This window comes from Salvelinus sp. IW2-2015, linkage group LG35 (assembly GCF_002910315.2).
Source record: "Salvelinus sp. IW2-2015 linkage group LG35, ASM291031v2, whole genome shotgun sequence".
Lineage (NCBI taxonomy): Eukaryota > Metazoa > Chordata > Actinopteri > Salmoniformes > Salmonidae > Salvelinus > Salvelinus sp. IW2-2015.
Window position 1 is genome coordinate 12,204,860 of NC_036874.1, and position 20,312 is coordinate 12,225,171.

At 45.6% G+C, this 20,312-nt stretch overlaps 1 protein-coding gene across 3 annotated transcripts in view; it reads right to left on the reverse strand.

Moving 5' to 3' along the window:
- LOC139023685 (protein FAM110B-like) overlaps positions 1-15,420 on the reverse strand; it is a 43,279-nt gene extending 27,859 nt beyond the window's left edge. Inside the window, exons 1-2 of one of the 3 annotated variants that reach the window (XM_070437279.1) lie at positions 15,153-15,420; positions 195-1,439 (exon numbers count right to left, since the gene is read on the reverse strand). In XM_070437279.1, the coding sequence (XP_070293380.1) occupies positions 254-667 (414 nt within the window). In that variant the 5' untranslated portion in view covers positions 668-1,439; positions 15,153-15,420 and the 3' untranslated portion in view covers positions 195-253. Of the gene's footprint in view, positions 1-194; positions 1,440-11,559; positions 11,877-15,152 lie in introns of those variants that run through there. The other 2 variants (XM_070437280.1, XR_011474830.1) reach the window with 2 other exon arrangements.
- Positions 15,421-20,312: the final 4,892 nt, after the last annotated feature.

The following is a 20,312-nucleotide window of genomic DNA, read 5'->3' on the forward strand; positions in this document are numbered from 1 at the left end:
GCCACCGCCACTCTTCTCCCGCATGGAGCCTGGAAGAGGCGGCGGACAAAGTTGTACCCCTTTATCTCCATGTTGGAGTTCCCCAGTATGACGCCACCACTAGGCAAGCTTTTACACTCTTTCTTTTGCCGTAGATGACCAGGGAGTCAGGCCGCAGCATGCGCTTACCGGTTGCTCCTCCTCAGGATGGGCACTGTGAGGGCCTACCAGGGGTACGGAGGTGGAGTCCTGGGGGTCCTGGGGCTGGGTGGGGTCACCTTGTTGGCGTTACTCCTGTTCCGTGCTTCCACACCACCGACGTCCTCCAATTCTCCTTCCTCGGAGTCATCATTCTCGTCTCGTCTCGTACGTTGAGGGGGCCAGTCAGGGTGGTGAAAGGGGCAGAGGATCGGCGGGGTGCAGCCGTGGGGTGAGACTGCCCACTCCCAGGCACGGTGTGGGGACGACGGTGTGGAGGAGGTGGTGTGCAGGGCACCAGGACGGGCTCCTGTTTGGTGTTAATGACCTGCTGGCTCTTAACGTACTTGGCCTTGTCTGCCTCTAGTCTCTCTACAGCGCTGATGGATCGGCCCTGGCCCCCACCCTCCATCTGCCTACGCAGGTAGTCCGGGCCCTTGTTGAGGAGCCTCAGAGGTGAGGGGGATCCTATGGGTGTTAGCGGTTTCATGGTGCTCCACCCTTTTGGGTAAAGACATCMAAACAGCAGCCCGAAAATGGCTGCCTTCTCCTGCAGCTAGTGGCGAAAGGTGTCCCCCTGGATTTATTGTTGTACCTTTCAAGTTGTAGTCTGGTGTGAGCTTTTCAGTAAGCTTTCTGCTTCAGAACTAAAGACATAGCAGCTCCCATTCTCACTCACAGTTCCTGAATCTCTCTACTGAGGAAATAAATAGGTAGCAATTCTGTGACCACAGAGGCCACGTTTGATGTGGAGCTTGCTATAGATAGCTTATAGTCTCTTTTTGGGCACTGCTGGAGCCCAGACAAATTGATATCTCTATCTAGTATTTACACAGGCATTTGGATAAATGGGCAGGGTGCAGGGAAATCCTGTTGCCACTGGCCAACAGCACTCCCAAATGGGATGTTCTCCTGCCCACAGCGCAGCAGAAATAGCAGGCAGAGTTCACTTTGAAAGGGTTACTATTTTTCACCCTCCCCCTTTCTTTCTTTCTCTCTTTGTCCGTCTCTCTCTGAGCGATCACTCCTTTTCCGTTGATCTTTTCACTGAAGGTTAGCCCTGGGAAATGAGATATAATGGCCTCAAATATTTGCTTTGCGAAGGCAGGCAGTCCGAGGGACGCTGGGTTCGAGAGACTCCTATTTGTTCGGCCGCCGTCGCGGTTGAGGTGACCTGAGAGTGGGCGGCACCGGGACACTCGGACGTTGACGGACGGATGAAGGACTTGTCCTTGTCCTCACCTCAGCTGCACTCACAGCCCCTGGGAGAAAAAGATTTTAAAAAAGAGAGGTTAGCACGGTCTGCTTTTCTCCAGGGAAGCAGAGACAGAGAAACAGAGAGAGACCATATGGCAGAGAGTGACAGTAGTCCCTAAAGCTCACACTGAGCTCATGTCGCACTCTTTAGAGCTGGAATGAGTCCTGTGTCTGTCAGGAAAGATTTGGGCCAAGCTCCTACGCATGCACTGAGCTGACTGCTTTTGGGAATACACAAAACATGCCAATCCAAGTTTTTACGAGGAATTGAATATCTTGGAGGCTACGTTCATTTTAGCAATCATACTTCTGCACTGATATTCGTAACGCCCTGTAGCTGTGAGAGAATGTGTCTGTGTGTCTACGTGCAGAAGGGGAAAGGAGCTCAACACATCTCCCTAAACGATTTCTCCTCAACATGCGAGGTTGACAGCATCGCTCCTAATATAAAATTGCATAATCAGCCGTGATGAGTTGAACAAAGTTTCCGCACACCACATTTGCAGTCCTAAACAGCTGCACAGAATACTTCACTAACACAAGACCATCAATATTTAAAAACCCTGCATAAAAACCCTGCTAAGTAAACCAACACACTTCCAACGCAATAACTCTCTCACAGTTGCAGCGAGACAGCTTGTTCTCCAAATTAGCAAGCCCCAATGATACATTCAACTTCAAACCAAAAGGAACTGGAGTTGTTTGAAAATTGGACATATCTCAATGACATGTTGCATAGAAAGAGAAGACTGTTATTTTTAGGGGCACGCATTGCGCTGACTTGGGAGTAAGGAAGGGAGGGGACGAGGTTGTGTCTATAACGGGATAGGGAGCCTAAACCAAGGCGCAGAGAAAGTATTTATAGCTAGGGAGCATCCCAACATGATTATCGTGTGTGTATGTGTGTGCACTTGCATGCATGTGTGTATGTATGTATGTGTGTGTCAGCATGTGGCAATAAGGCCCTTTGCAGATTATCAGGCCTTTTGGAGAGCCCACATTCATTTTTGTTTTACCTTTATTTAACTAGGCAAGTCAGTTAAGAACAAATTCTTAATTCACAATGACGGCCTACCCCGGCCAAACCCTCCCCTAAGCCGGACAACGCTGGGCCAATTGTGTGCCGCCCTATGGGACTCCCAATTACGACCGGTTGTGATACAGCCCGGGATCGAGACCAGAGTCTGTAGTGACACCTCCAGCACTGAGATGCATGCCTTAGATCGCTGCGCCAGTCGAGAGCCTACATAGGCTGCCATCTGTGGTCTAGCAGTAGAAAGACCTTGTCTGTAAACCCCAAACTGCTACAAAAACCTGAGAGCACAGGTGGTGGCTGTTTTTCATTTACTTTCCTTCAAAAAGTATTTAGAAACTGGCCCAGAAAACCAAATGTGCTCCTTCTGCTGTGTGACTGCTGGAGAGTCAGAGTGGTATTGTTCTCAGAGTGGCCTGAGGTGTGATTCAAATAAGTCTATTTTGGCTTCCTTCTGGCAGGAAAAGGATCTATGTCTGTGGTGTTTTTAAAGGGTTTTGTGTACACATTACATAACAGTATGAGGTTAGTATGTTGGTACGGTTCAATAGCAAAGAAACAGAGGCACTTTGCAAATAGCAAGTACTTTCAATAAGGATCCTAGCCCTAATGATCACGAAACAAACCCCCAAGACTTTACACAAAGTCCTATGAATTTGTGAAAAAGCTCATTACTGGCACCATGACATAAAAAGGGGGCTTACCTCCCTACCTCCTGCGTTTAGGTTGGCTCTCTACCGTTCAACCTCCACACCTCTCTCGCATCAACCCCCCTCTGCCCTGCTGTCAAAAGGCCTAGAAGGCCTACTACTATAAATTCAGTCTAGAGAGGAGGGGGGACGACTACACTTTCCAGATGTCAAGCAGGCGAGGCCGGGAAAGGTACCCATTGTTTGGAGTAAGTTCCGGAACAAAACTCAACAGGTGCCAGAGGAAAGAGCCTAGACAGGGATAAAAACAGGGATAAAAACAGGGATAAAAACAGGGATAAAAACAGGGATAAAAACAGGGATAAAAACAGGGATAAAAACAGGGATAAAAACAGGGATAAAAACAGAATGGGTAACACTTTATTTGGATGGTCCATCTGTAGATGCTCTAGATCTACAGACTATCCGTAACACTTCAACCAACTACTGTATCTACTAACCCTTAACCCTAACCGGAACCCTGATCCTAACTCTAAATGTAACCCTTACCCTAAACCATATTCTAAACCTAGCCCTAACCGTAGCAAGCAGTTGCCTAGTTTGTTGATAGCATGACCATCTGTATCTACAGATGGACTATCCAGACTATCCAGTAACGTGTGACTACAGAAAGTGTGAAAAATGAAAAATGTAGCGGAACTAAGGGTAGCGGTGGTGGAGGTGGTGGTGGGGCATCATATTTACCACACACCGTTCTTCCGGAGGATATGTGCTCCATCAGACAGGAGGATTGCCGTTTCAAGTGGCAGGATTATGCCAGTGGAGCGTAAAGCAAGATTAGTGCCTGCCTATGAACTCAAACATGGGGTACTGATGACAGGCAGCCTATAACCCTACATGGAAGTGTGAGTTGTTCAATCCAATCTGAACAGGAGTTCTACAGAGTTTGTGGCATGGAGTAGATCCTGGTTTTAGTACTGACCAATGGAAGATAAAAACGGGGGACCGCAGGATGTTGGAGTCAAGAGCTAAGCAAATATGAATAGAAACACGTTATACGACAAAACAAGGGAGACTGTTGAGAATATGAAAGTAGAACTCCATAGACCATACATCTTTTGAAAACCACTGCCCTTTTCACTAAGACCAAGTTCAAAAACCGTGTTCCCCTCTGAGATTGACTGTGTTCATAAGAATGCCTTTTGGTGTTTGAAATGTAAATGTCTTCTGAAGGCATTGTATTCATTGGATGTGACAACAGCCGTTTGAAGAGAGCCAGCCAGTCTCTGATTAGAGGTTATCTCTTGCTCTGAGCACTGTAAGTACTATCACTGAGAACAATGCATAGATCAGTGTGAATCACAATGCTAGCCATTGGTTGTTTGGGACACTATTTATTACTATTACACAGAGAGTGGCCCAAATTTAAGTTTGTTCATATTTCTTCTGGTGATTGATAACTGAGAGAAGATTTAGAAATAGACAGGTTAAGATAGACAAGCCACAAAGTAAGAAAACAGGTTGGATCTGAAAACACAGGGTGAGGTCAGTAGACCAGGTTGACGCGTACGTACGTGCGCACACACACACAGTGAGAGCGAGGGGTGACCCAACCTGCATTTACACACAGACAACAGCCTCCATTAACTCCATTGACTCTAATGAGACTAATTAGTACCCAGCATCCTTTACTGTGATCCTCTCTCTTTTGAAAACCGTGTGACGGCCACAGCAGAACATTTCTCCTATTACCCTGCATCGCCCCTGCTCCCGCCCTGACTACCTCCTCCTCTCACAATGGGTAGTTATTAAAACCTCTTCTGTACCCCTCTCATCTCCCTGGCTTTCATACGTCACTATCCATCTCTCATCTTTTTCTACCTCCTCTCGCGTTCTCTCTCTCTAGATGGATTTGTCTCTCTCCCACCCCCCCGTCTCTCTCCTGCTGTCTTTCTCTCTGTTTTTCTCGCCCACCCTGTCGTTCCCCCCCTCTGTCTGTCCCCTCTGTCTCCCTCTCTGTCTGTGAAGCTGCTAGCCCGCCTGCAGGGAAGGCTTAACCAGGCGCCCCCATGTAGCCCATAAGAGGAAGCAGATGTTTTGTGTCACGCTGCGTCAGTACCTCTGGGCCGGACAGACAACTGGGGCCGAGAGAGTAGCGAGCGCGAAAAGGGTCTGACGTTCCGTGGTCACCAGGGTCGCACACCAGGGTCGCACACCAGGGTCGCACACCAGGGTCGCACACCAGGGTCGCACACCAGGGTCGCACACCAGGGTCGCATTGCGGTTGTGTGTACAACAAATGGATTCGGCTCACTCAATTTTGCTTTTAATCAATGGTATTTTATTTGGCCGACTTGGTTAATGAGTATAACCCAGGTTTGATAAACCAAAAGCAAAGGTCATGCCTATATGTTTCCCACTGCACAGCTCAGAGGACAGGCCTAATTCAAAAACAACTGATTCAATGTATTGTTAACTTTGCTCCTGTTTCAGATAGAAATGGTGCTAGAGGTAAGCTATATGAGTAAGCAAAGGCATTTGACTAGGAAGGGTTAAAGAGTGCCAGTAGATATCTGTTGATTACTCTGGTGGGGAAGAGGGCTCAAACCCAGGAAGTGTTTGTTTGGTTCATGAGGACTTCATCATCTACCCACCAATGAACCAGCTAGAGTCCAGATCTAACATAGCATATCCAAAGGAAACCGTCTGTCCTCAGTTTAGAAGGTTAAAACAAGTTCCACTTTGAAATATGCATTCAGAGTGATAAACACAAGATAAGAGGTACATCAATTCTCGGAGAGACCACCTTTGAAGCACTTTAAAATGTGTTGACCCTCTTTTTTACCTGTCAAATAAACGAGGGGCATCTGCTGTGAACTATCTCTCAATCTTCACCCCTATATTTTCTCCTTTCTCCTGTATTCCCCTTTTCTTCCTGTCTTTTGAAACATCTGGCTCCTCTCTGTAGGATGAAACAGGACTCATTTTAACCAGAACCTATTCAGAATTCCCTTGCGGCATTTGTAGATTCTATGGATGCACAACACGCCCAGGTCGACAGCGCCATGTGTGAACATAAAGACTATGACCATTAACGGTCCAAATTAACGGTTCAATCCTGTTCGGTCGTTAACCAGCACTACAGAAACATCTCTAGAGGGTGTATTCTAAGGATGGACAGAGAATTGGCTCCACTAGGGCCACAGACATTACATTATTAACGGCTCTAAACAATGGCTCTCTCTGGGTCTAGTAGATAAGAAGGGAAAGACCTGGACTACTCCATCTCATTAGCTGGGGGAGGACAAAAAACAACAACATGACAATATAAAAATAACAGAGACGGAGCCAGGGGGACAAACACCCCTCCACTGGCCCAACAGACAAAGCCAGTGGCACACCGTAAATCCCATCACAATTGTGAGGCTTCGAGTGCCATCAGGCCATTAGCTACTTGATGTATGGTTGGGGGGGCAGGAGGCGGGGGATGTTGCAGGGTGGGGTGGGGACGGGGGGGTACCTCAGACCCCTCCACTGTCATGCAGGGGGGCATCAGGTCAGAAGGGGGGGGACTTAAGGGACCGCCACCTCACTAGACCTCCTCCAACCATAAAATAGACGAGATGCCCACTTAACTCACTGAATGTGGCTCTTTTGTCATTCAAAGCTAATCACTGGAAGACAGTGAGTGGAGCGTCGAAGCCTATGAGTGCGAAATAGAGACAGCCTGTACAGACGTGGAGATGAACGCAATCTGTTCTGCTCTGTATCATTACCACTTTTCAGTCTATATGTCAAATGTTTATATTAGCCTAGTCCAAGTCTATTCAAAGTTGGGAAAGTCCTTCAAGTCCGAGGCCAATCACAAAAACCTGAAGTGCAGAACGTCACTTAAAAAAAGCGCCCTTGATTAGCTACTCAAAAGACACATGGACTACCTGATTGTGGCACTGGAGGTGCAAGACTGCCAGCCCTGGTCAACCTCTTATCAGCTCTCACACCCGTGCAGAGCTAATAAAGGTTGAAACGGTTGAGATAAGACGGCCAGACTTCCTAGACTATTCTAACTTTTATCAACAGATCAAACCGACTCCCTTTTTTTCCGACAGCAGGAGCAGGCCCCCTCCTGGTTGAGCTGATAACCACAGCACAGTTGACCTACAGTATGTAACCCAATGACTCAATACTGACTGTTTGTGTGTTACAGTTTTATATTCGTATCTTTCCAATGGAGCACTACGCGTAACTTTGACTTGTTACACTACGCGTAACTTTGACTTGTTACACTACGCGTAACTTTTGACCCCCCCCCCCGCCCCTTGTGGAAGTTACTGCCATGGACGCAACCTGTGTTCCACTCTGGACCTCTGGAACCAGTCCCAGCCCCTGACTCCCTGGTAACCCGTGCCACAATATAGTGACACCTGATCCACTCTCTGTCTACAGCTCAGTGGGGGAATGTTAAGCCTCTACTATGATGCCTCACTGTCGACGAGTGAACTAACGTACACTTGGAAGTGGAACCTATCAAGAAAATGTTGGTAAAATGTATTATATAAAGCCTATATAAAGACCTATAGTCCTTCTGGTCAGGATTTTGGGGAATGCAGCTGTGTGTGTGTGTGTGTGTGTGTGTGTGTGTGTGTGTGTGTGTGTGTGTGTGTGTGTGTGTGTGTGTGTGTGTGTGTGTGTGTGTGTGTGTGTGTGTGTGTGTGTGTGTGTGTGTGTGTGTGTGTGTGTGTGCATGCCTCTTTGGGGAGGTAGGCTCTCTGCAGGTATGTGGTGCCTCCAACCAGGTCTGGATAGCTTTGTGTAATATATCTAAACAATGACCACCACCGTTACACCTATAAATGCCACCATGTCTTTATGTGACTAAACAAAACGTACCCCTGTTCAAATATACTGCTGAATGCTGTGTGTGAGAAAGAACCCTGTTGGGTACCAGAGATCCCCCCCCCCCCGAACCTCCCAAATACACCATCCTGGGGTTGTATACATAGTACTGTACACACACATAAATCTGGGCACATCCCGAAAGCCCCTGGAGTGTTAAATTATGAAGGCTGTTCTCCCAGAGTGAGCCCTCATTAAGCTCTCAGCTGGTGTGAGAGCTCTTGCTGGAGCCGGGCCAGATGTTTGATTTCAATAAGTCGGAAGAATTCGCCCTCTCTGAAACAGCATATGCCGGTTTCTAGTGGTTTCATAGTGTCAAAAGAAAGTTTGAGGCACGCGGACAATTTCCAGCGCCTGTAATGGAACGTCCAACAAGATGAGAGGGTTCATGTCTTTTCTCTTTCCACTTTGTGTTAGTACACAAAATACATTTAGTCAGTGCTGCAGTTTTTCATGTAACCATGTATCTACTTAATAGAAGGCAAACTATTTAGATGCTACAAGTTTAGCACCGCTGGGCAACTTGTGTGTAAGATCTGTCTAAACATGAGGGTGTCTGCATTTACAACCTCTTAGCACTCTAAATAGAAAATAACGGGGACCACAAAACCTTTTCACAGAAGTCTTACAACGTCGCTGGGATGTTCCAACCAGATATTTGGTCTGTTATGGCATCATCCAAGTGTTGGAGGGGCAGTAAAGGGTTATCATTTAGTCATAAGTGGTGGGGTGAGGCTCCTCCAGCTGTGCCTCCCTAGTGTCCTCTGACCAAACAGCATGTCATCTCTCAACACACTGATACATCCTAGCCAATCCCTGTGCCAGAGGACACCCACCACCACCACTCACAGTCTGACACTTTCCATTGATTAGCTATCTGTCCCACTATGGATGAACCATGGCCTGAATACAATGTACCGACCTACAATGTAGGCTACCAGTCACTTATCACCAACCCACCACCAATGTGACAGACACAGCTATCAGCTGAACGGAAAAACCAATACGACTCGATTAGCTTACCTTTCAACTTACCCTGAGGAAAAGAGAGAATGTCAGCTAATGTGTTTTTCATATTTCCCTGCGAAAACATGCCACATTTACAGAGGCCCACCAAGCACCGACCACTTATGACTTGCCCTACTTTTTTCTTTTTGGGGGGATATTTCCGAAACTAATAAAGGAGTCAACCATGGGGAAAACTAGATGAGGGTAAAACCTCTCAAACACAGACCCAGAACAAGGCCCAGTGTTTTCCTTCCTGCCATATGTACTAGTGTGTCACCTCCACTGAACCTGCCAGCTGCCTTCACTCATTACCCAGTCGTCGGCCCACGTCTCCACAAACAGGCCCCAAGTGCCACAGAAATAGACCCCCCATTCCTCCTCCTTGCCCTGTCAGAGTCACCAAGACTCACCATAGTGAGTCGGATGGAGAGGTCGGATGGAATGGACGGCAGTCTTGGAGGCTGCCGGGCCCAGCACTGCCGGGCCCAGCACTGCCGTGTCCTCTTAATTGAAGGGTCCAGACTGTCATGCGTCAGCGACCGAGTGGATATTACGGCTCTATGGGTGATTCTGATTGGATGTGGCAGAGCCACCGAGGTACCCAGCAGGGCTGTGAACAATTACAGGGATGTGAGAGTGAGAGGGAGAGGAGCTCCCACAGCTGTCACCACGACACGGGGGACCAGTAGAAGATGGAGGGGCGGACCACCTTTCATGATTTAGTTATCGATGATGAATTATTTATTGGGTTAGGGGCTGTTAGAGATGGGTCTATGGATGCTACAGTGGGAGGACGGTTGCGAATCGTGAAAATGACTAGATTAATAGGAATGATGATCTGATTTGTTGTGCTGCCGATGAAGATTCTGGAGGGGCACTTTTAGCTCATGCACTCTTAGAAACAAGGGTTCCAAAAGGGTTCTTCGGCTGTCCCTATAGGAGAACCCTTTTTGGTTCCAGGTAGAACTCTGTTGGTTTCCATGTAGAACCCTCTGTGGAAAGGGTTTTACATGGACCCCAAAAGGGTTCTACTTGGAACCAAAAGGGTTCTGTCTGGAACCAAAAAGGGCTCTTCAAAGAGTTTTCCTATGGGGACAGCCGAAGAACTGTTTTAGGTTCTAGATAGCACCTTTATTTTTAAGAGTGTAGGACTGGGAATTGCCAGGGACTTCACGATACGATACTTAGGTGCCGAAAGGATATTTACTGCAATTCTCAGGATTCTATATGTATTGCAATTTGATACTGCGATTTTATTGCGATTCGATGATCCAAACATATTGCTCATCATATGTCTGCTGTAGAAGGACAAGAGAGAGCCATGAGGAAAAAGTTTTGATCAGTCATGGAAATAAAATAGCTGAAAACAAATAGCTCACTATTTAAAAAGAAGATGGAGAACAAGTTATGAAGGTATAATACCTGTTGGTGCAGGTACAGCCAACTAGCAGAAACATAATATTGCGATATTGTGAAATATTATATGGATGAGGCTAGGTATCTCAAAAGCACCTTCTCAAACACAACACATATAAAGGCCGTCTCTTGACAAGTTCCTCTTTTTGAATAATTTGTTCCTCTGAACCACTGGCGAGGAAGTTCCCACAGACGGTGGTAACAATCGGCCAAACCAGGCAACAGGAACAATAAAGTAAAATTATAAGCTCCGGTTCTGACAGTTTGTGGGAAGAATGAGGGTGTTTGAAGTTTCACACAGCAGTGATTGTCAAATGTCTCACACCAGCTGCCTCTAATTCTCTCATACACTCTCTCTCTCTCTCTCTCTCTCTCTCTCTCTCTCTTTCTCACACACACACATACGCACACACAGACACACACACAGGCACCCACACAGGCACCCACACACTCATAGCGCCAGGGGGAAAGGTGATGTCACTTACAGGACCCTTTACCCTCTAATTAGGAACCTGAACTTCCTTCCGTAACTAGGGGGCTTCACCTTCTGTAACTAGTGGGCTGTACATGGCAACCATGCAACAGGAAAGGGATTAAGCAAAACAAATGTTTGATTTTCATTTTGGAGAATACAATGTGACACACACAAACCAATGATTTTCATTTGGGGAAATGACTGATTACAAGACTGGTCTGTCAGAGAAAACATAACAGTTCAGTGGAAAGTGACTGTGGGTTTCATGAACTTTAAGTGATAAGAAACACACGAGGGGCCTATTGTGAACTAAAACCATGAAAGGCCCTGTGGCTTCCACTATATTTCAGCAGTTCAGATTGATGTGGGTCAACACCAATGAGATTATACATGTGGAGAGTCTCAAAAAAAGAGAGTGCAAACATAAATGACAGAGAGAAATGAAGAATGAGTCTGAAAGAACGCAGAAATAATTAGATGTGTACCATAGGTGGCTCAGCCCGGTCCTACACCAGGGCACACATGGGTCAATGGCATACCACTGGTAAATGTAAACTGCTATTTGTCAGTCTAGTATGCGATGTGTGTATGTCTATGCAACGTTTGTTGCTGGATGAACACGTGGCTATGCATTCCCACACACAAACCTCCAGAAAACGTCACTGTGGGCAATGTGACATTTTTGGCCCTGACTCGACCGCCGCTGTGAGTCCTCGCTTGGTCAGTCAGAGACCCGGATCCCACCACTGCCACCAACACCGCGGAGGCCCGGCCCATGTTACATTTAATGTTAGTCATCCTAATGATGTCAGGGCTCCTGTCATCGCTCCAGACCGGACTGCTGTTGGAGGTTGGCTTTGCCTGCTCTCTGCTCTGTTTGTGCCGCTGGGTCTGCCGTAGCAGAGGACATCGTCCTGCCTGGCTGCTCTGGTGGCATCAACTTCAAAGAAAGACAACAGCCTTTATTACAGCAGCTAAATTAGCAGTGTGTGAACCCACTGCCATAGGTGAAAAATACATTACAGATGTTAACAACTACTCCATGATGCCAGACTGTTCATTTGCAGGTAGTGTAAGTCAGATCACTGCTGGTTCCCGCAGACTGGGAGCCATGAGCATAGGAAGAGATGACACATACTTGTGCTCTCATATATGACAGATCTCAAAGCTCATTTCCTAAGGATGAACTTTAAAGGCTAAATACATCAAGGAAGTACACAATTATCTGTACGATGGGGCAAGGTTGTTTATGGGTTATAACCTTCCCACAAAACACTGGTGGATGTCCTAAATCTGTCAGGCTCCTGTCCGCACAGCCAAAGATCCCCTCTTCTCATCTCCAAAGAGCGACCGGGACTAGAAAATGCCACTGAACGTGAGAGACTACTGCCATGACTGTGTATACAATTGCTGAGGAATCACATTGAGCTTCATCTCTCAGTAATGTCACACAAAATCGAAAACTAACTGCATTGTGGTGGGGGGAGATCATGTTGGGTCCCTGGCTAGGAAGTAAAAGTAAATCAGCATCATCACTACTGCATGTTATACTAGCACAGCTGTCCATGTCCGCATCTTAAAACATGCAACAGCCTGTCAAAATGGAACGACACCACAAAGTTACCACGGTGCATGATTAAAAAATACCACTGTTGCTCTCCTATATAATCGGAGGGGGAAACAGACTGTTCTATGGACACACACATACACCACAGCAAGTTTGTTTGTGGTTGCAAGACAAAAGAGTACCCTTTGTTTGGTCTAGTAGTCCAGGTTATTTAGACTGGCTTTCAGTGGTATATGACTCCACACTAATAATCCCCACTCTGCAAGTCTGGATCTACTATCTCCAACTATCAGAAAGAGTTGGTGGGGGATGAATAGAACATAGGCCACACAATGCTCTGGCCCAACCCTAGTCTAAGGGAACTTGAGGAACACCCAATACTGACTGTGAGATACGAAAGACAAGTCAAAACCTATTGGGTGGTAAAATTGCATAAGAACCTTGTTGAAGAACCACTGATTTGAGCTCCTCTACCTGCTGGCTATGCCATATTGTGAGATCTCAGGTAGCACTGTCTCCCACCCATGTCTCGCTTTTTAGGGGACTTATTTGGGTCATCAGTGCCTAATATCTTCCCTATAGGTCCATTGCCATTGGCCTAATGTCTAATCCAGGTTAGACTACACTCTGCATGAGGCAACATAAAATGTTGCCATTGCAGGTAAACAGATGCCACACAATGGCTACAAGGCAACAAAAATATTAATGCAACATGTAAAGTGTTGGTCCCATGTTTCATGAACTGAAACAAAAGATCCCAGAAATGTTCCAAATACACACCCCCAAAAAAATTATCGCTCAAATTTTGAGCACAAATTTGTTTACATCCCTGTTAGTGAGCATTTCTCCTTTGCCAAGATAATCCATCCACCTGACAGGTGTGGCATATCACGAAGCTAATTAAACAACATGATCATTACACAGGTGCACCTTGTGCTGGGGACAATAAAAGGCCACTCTAAAATGTGCAGTTTTGTCGCAGAACACAATGCCACAGATGTCTCAAGTTTTGAGGGAGCATGCAATTGGCATACTGACTGCAGGAATGTCCACCAGAACTGTTGCCAGAGAATTTAATGTTAATTTATTTACCATGTCGTTTTAGAGAACGTCCAACTGGACTCACAACCGCAGACCATGTGTATAGCGTCGTGTGGGCGAGCGGTTTGCTGATGTCAAAGTTGTGAACAGAGTTCCCCATGGTGGCAGTGGGGTTATGGTATAGGCATGCATAAGCTACCCGACAACAAACACAATTGCATTTTATTAATAGTAATTTGAATGCACAAAAACACTGTGACGACATCCCGAGGCCCATTTTTATAAAGGTATCTGTGACCAACAGATGCATATCTGTATCCCCAGTCATGTGAAATCCATAGATTAGGGCCTATTTAAAATGAATGATTTTAGGAACTGTAGGAACTGTAACTCAGTAACTCATAGGAACTGTAACTCAGTAAAACTCAATGAAACCGTGCACTCACTCATGGAAAATGACAGGGCATTAGAACGAGATCAGATGGTTTGAAGCTCATCCATCATTTCTTCTCATGCCCTAGTTTTTATCCAGATGAAAATATTATGGTCCAAGGTAGTATGCCTCTTTTCCAATCAGCGCGCGGATGTTCAATCTTATCAGGAAGTCATTTCACCCGATCTCACTTTTATCTCGACCGTAGTCACAAGCAGTCGTGAAACCGCAGTCTTAACGACTAGAATAGTTCACGGTGAGTCAGACGAGGGGCCTTCATGTCATGTGATGAATTATAGTACATGGCAACTTCTCCAACAGCGCTAGCCTCCAAGGCTGACAGTTAACCTTTAAAATGCCATGTAGCACTACACAATCCACTTTATGCACAAAAATACATTACTTGTGCTTTCAGTTTTTATAAGGCATGTTACATGTGAGGGTATAGCCTATCCATCTGGAATGACAAACTGACTGTCACACTGCCTAAAATAGATGCACAATTATGTTTATCCAAGAATACCAAGTCAGTGCACCCGGCTTGAAAGTAGCCTACTTTGCGTTTAGTTATGGTGAGGACAACTCTAGCATGCGTGCATAATTTTGTATACTTCCGTTTCCAACATGATAAAACAGGCATAAATAAAATGTTCCTCTCAGTGAGGCATTTCTGACCCGTTAGCAAAATAACCTCTCATCCGAATAACGCACAGCCAAGACTCACTGAATTCACCTTGTTACATTGCCTAGGGACACGTGTCCAGCGTGCGCTCCGGCACCATTCAGTAAACCTCCTCTCGACAATTACCCTTAATATTCAGTAACTTAATATAATAGCCTACAACATAGTTATAAACAAGCTAAGTTCGAATCTATTCTCCCATTTATCCACATATGATCAGGCATAATTTATTTATTATGTACAGCTCAGATCATAGTTGATTAAACCGTAAATAATATGGAAGTAATTATTGTCAATTATTAAACCGTAAATAATATGGAAGTAATTATTGTCAATGCTCAATGTTGAAGGCTTTTAATTCACGATTGAATTTCGACGCTGGAGGAAAACACTCCTCAAAACGATGGAGCCTATTTTGCTTGTAATTTACCTAGTAATAAGAGCTACAGTAGGCTAATAAAACGGGCATTATAACTTTGTGCTACTCAATCAATTTAAAAAGACATTTCATGCTCACCTTGTGTTGTGTTGCTCTTCATGCATGTGAAGGTGTCCTCTCGTTTCTATCTGTTCTTTCAACGGGACATGGGACGGGACATGGACCTGTCCGAGTGGTTATCTGCTCAGCTTCTTGTGTAGCCTAGTTTATTCGGCAGATAGTCGGACTGACAGACCGCTAGTGCTCCACGCTTCTTGTCTGCAGTGCTGCGTCCGCTTCCTGCGCAGACTGCCAGAACACTGGGTAGTTTACGTTGTAGCAGCGGTGCGACTCCGTGCCACAATGGGGAGTGGGCAGGTAGGGCGTTGTGCAAACTGACTCCTGTTCAGCCTTTATGTCGGGGTGGGTGATTGACCTTGTTTTTATTTTTCAGGGCCAGGTAAGTTTTAATCAGAATCAAGAGTTAAAGTTTAGTTCAAGTATTGTACATATTGTACAGACATAATCACCGATTATGGATAGGAGGACGATGATAGGCTATGCCTTACCTAATGTACTTCAGAACAATATTGAAGACAAAACAGAACTTGGTATTAGACATTTTTAGATTTGTATGGCAAAAAATAGATTTGTGTATGGATGGGCTACTCATTATACATTTAGTATTATATTTTTAAGAAAGCTACATGATTCACAATTTTGATTAAAGCCACATCCTTGGGTTTGCGTTGGCTGGGGAAATCAAATTCATAGATAATTGAAGTCATACAATTTAGGGCGGTAGCAGACTGTCTAGATGGCTACAGAAGATTATATTAAATGAACAAAAGTCACTTGGGACTGGGACATTTACTCAGCAAACAAACAATAAAGATATTAAGGGATGTCCTGAATCTCTTGCCTCACTATTGTTAATTCATTTGGGGTTTGAGGGAAGTCTCCTCAGAGGACCCCTGTGGTGGATTATGGGGGTGAGTGGGGATTGGTGGGGCATAGCCTTATATCTATAATCCTCATGAGACATGATTTGTTTCAATTCTCTTTACACATCATCCCTATACTTGCTACTATTTCTTGTGTTTTGTCTATATCTGATGATGATTGGCTTATAATGTAATTAATTGTTGTATAACAAAAGGCTTGTTGGGACTTAACACTGCACTGTTGTTCTGGACACTCAGATGTGACTGTAGGGGACAGTTAAGAGTTAATCCAGGGTGTGGGATAAGAGTTGAAGTTTGCCACAATCTGCAATCATCATTGTTGTTTTTTTTCTCCTTCTGTGCTAGTGCTCCCTCCGTCTGTGCCTGTCCCCCTTCCTCCCTTCCTCCCATAAAAAACCGCCAAAAGTGCCAGACTCCAAAAGGTTGGGTGACCGGGGGAGGAAAGGAAAGAGATAAAGAAGGGATCCACACATTTCACACACACACCTGTTTTTCATTCCCGTGCTCTCATCACTCTTGACAGGGCGAGTGAGGTAGCACAGCACACTATAACTGGAAATACTCTGCACGCAGAGGCGTCATGCCCATAGGGGGCACAGGGGCACATGCCCCCTCAGATTTGTCCTGTTTTAATAAAAACATATATATAGAGTACCAGTCAAAAGTTTGGACACACCTACTCATTCCAGGGTTTTTCTTTATTTTTACTATTTTATTTTTATTAATGAAGACATCAGAACTATGAAATAACACCTATGGAATCATGTTGTAAACAAAAAAGTGTTAAACAAATCTAAATATATTTTATATTTGAGATTCTTCAAAGTAGCTACCCTTTGCCAGCTTTGCACACTATTGGCATTCTCTCAACCAGCTTCATGAGGTAGTCACCTGGAATGCATTTCAATTAACAGGTGTGCCTTGTTAAAAGTTATTTTGTGGAATTTCTTTCCTTCTTAATGTGTTTGATCCATTCAGTTGTGTTGTAACAAGGTAGGGGTGGTATACAGAAGACAGCCCTATTTGGTAAAGGACCAAATTCATAGTATGGCAAGAACAGCTCAAATAAGCAAAGAGAAATGACAGTCCATAATTACTTTAAGACATAAAGGTCAGTCACTGCGGAAAATTTCAAGAACTTACTTTGAAAGTTTCTTCAAGTGCAGTCGCAAAAACCATCAAGCGTTATGATGAAACTGGCTCTCATGAGGACCGCCACAGGAAAGGAAGATCCAGAGTTCAAATCAAATCAAACTGTATTTGCCACATGCGCCGAATACAACAAGTGTAGACTTGTTGTAATGCTTACTTACAAGCCCTTAACCAACAGTGCAGTTCAAGAAGAATAAAATATTTACCAAGTAGACTAAAATAAAAAGTAATAATAAAAAGTCACACAAAAAGAATAACAATAACGAGGCTAAAAACAGGGGGCACCAGTACCGAGTTGTACAGGCTAGTTGAGGTACAGGTTAGTTGAGGTAATCTGTACATGTAGGTGTGGGGGCGAAGTGACTATGCATAGGTAACAAACAAACACCGAGTAGCAGCAGTGTACAAGAGGGCGGGGGGGGGGGTCAATGTAAGTTGTCCGGTGGCGATTTTTATGAATTGTTCAGCAGTCTAATGGCTTGGGGATAGATAGCTGTTGAGGAGCCTTTTGGTCCTAGACTTGGTACTCCGGTACCGCTTGCCGTGCAGTAGCAGAGAAAACAGTCTATAACATGGGTGACTGGAGTCTCTGACAATTTTATGGGCTTTCCTCTGACACCGCCTATTATATACTGTAGGTCCTGGATGGCAGTAAGCCTGGCCCCAGTGATGTACTGGGCCGTTCGCACTACCCTCTGTAGCACCTTACAGTCAGTTGCCGAGCAGTTGCCATACCAGGCGGTGATGCAACCGGTCAGGATGCTTTCGATAGTGCAGCTGTAGAACCTTTTGAGGATCTGGGACCCATGCCAAATCTTTTCAGTCTCCTGAAGGGGAATAGGTTTTGTCGTGCCCTCTTCACGACTGTCTTGGTATGTTTGGACCATGATAGTTCGTTGGTCATGAGGACACCAAGGAACTTGAAACTCTCGACCCGCTCCACTACAGCCCTGTCAATGTTAATGGGGGCCTGTTCGGCCAGCCATTTCCTGTAGTCCATGATCAGCTCCTTTGTCTTGCTCACATTAAGGGAGAGGTTGTTTTCCCGGCACCACACTGCCAGTTCTCTGACCTCCACCCTATAGGCCGTCTCATCATTGTCTGTGATCAGGCCTACCACTGTTGTGTCGTCAGCAAACTTAATGATGGTGTTGGAGTTGTGTTTGGCCACGTAGTCATGGGTGAACAGGGAATACAGGAGGGGACTAAGTACATACACCTGTGGGGCCCCAGTGTTAATGATCAGCGTGGCAGATGTGTTGTTGCCGACCCTTACCACCTGGGGGTGGCCTGTCAGGAAGTCCATGATCCAGTTGCAAAGGGAGGTGTTTAGTCCCAGAGTCCTTAGCTTAGTGATGAGCKTCATGGGCACTATTGTGTTGAACGCTGAGCTGTAGTCAATGAACAGCATTCTCACATAGGTGTTCCTTTTGTCCAGGTGAGAAAGGGCAGTGTGGAGTGCGATTGAGATTGCGTCATCTGTGGATCTGTTGGGGCGGTATGCGAATTGGAGTGGGTCTACGGTGTCCGGGAGGATGCTGTTGATGTGAGCCATGGCCAGCCTTTCAAAGCACTTCATGGCTACCGACGTGAGTGTCACGGGGCGGTAATCATTTAGGCAGGTTACCTTTGCTTCCTTGGGCACAGGGACTATGGTGGTCTGCTTGAAACATGTAGGTATTACAGACTTGGTCAGGGAGAGGTTGAAAATGTCAGTGAAGACACTTGACAGTTGGTCCGCGCATGCTTTGAGTACACGTCCTGGTAATCCGTCTGGCCCAGCGGCTTTGTTAATGTTGACCTTTTTAAAGGTTTTGTTCACATCGGCTACCGAGAGTGTTATCACACAGTCCCCCAGAACAGCTGGTGCTCTCGTGCATGCTTCATTGTTGCTTGCCTCGAAGCGAGCATAAAAGGCATTTAGCTCATCTGGTAGGCTCGCGTCACTGGGCAGCTCGGGTCTGGGTTTCCCTTTGTAGTCCGTAATAGTTTTCAAGCCCTGCCACATCCAACGAGCATCAGAGCCGGTGTATTAGGATTCAATCTTAATCCTGTACTGACGCTTTGCTTGCTTGATGGTTCATCTTAGGGCATAGCGGGATTTCTTATAAGCATCCGGATTAGTCTCCCGCTCATTGAAAGCAGCTCTAGCCTTTAGCTCGATGCGGATGTTGCCTGTAATCCATGGCTTCTGGTTGGGATATGTACGTATAGTCACTGTGGGGACGACGTCATCGATGCACTTATTGATGAAGCCGATGACTGAGGTGGTGTATTCCTCAATGCCATTGGATGAATCCCGGAACATATTCCAGTCTGTGCTAGCAAAACAGGCCTGTAGTGTAGCATCCGCGTCATCTGACCACTTCCGTATTGAGCGAGTTACTGGTACTTACTGCTTTAGTTTTTGCTTGTAAGCAGGAATCAGGAGGATAGAATTATTGTCAGATTTGCCAAATGGAGGGCAGGGGAGAGCTTTGTATGCATATCTGTGTGTGGAGTAAAGGTGGTCTAGGATTTTTATTCCCCTGGTTGCGCATGTGACATGCTGGTAAAAATTTTGTGAAACTTTTAAAAGTTTGTCAGCATTAAAGTCCCCGGCCACTAGGAGCGCCGCTTCTGGGTGAGCATTTTCTTCTTTGCTTATGGCCTTATGGAGTTGGTTGAGAGCGGTCTTAGTGCCAGCTTCGCTTTGTGGTGGTAAATAGACTGCTACGAATAATACAGATGAGAACTCTCTTGGTAGATAGTGTGGTCGACAGCTTATCATAAGGTAGTCTACCTCAGGCGAGCAATACCTCGAGACTTCTTTAATATTAGACATCGCGCACCAGCTGTTATTGACAAAAAGACACACACACCCACCCCTCGTCTTACCAGAGGTAGCATCTCTGTTCTGCCGGTGCATGGAAAATCCCGCCAGCTCTATATTGTCCGTTTCTTCGTTCAGCCACGTCTCGGTGAAACATAAGATGTTACAGTTTTTAATGTCCCGTTGGTAGGATAACCTTAATAGTAGGTCATCAATTTATTTTCCAATGATTGTACGTTAGCAAGGAGAATGGAAGGCATTGGGAGTTTGCTCGCTCGCTTCCGGATTCTCAGAAGGATCCCCGATCTGCGACCCCTTTTCTGGCGACTT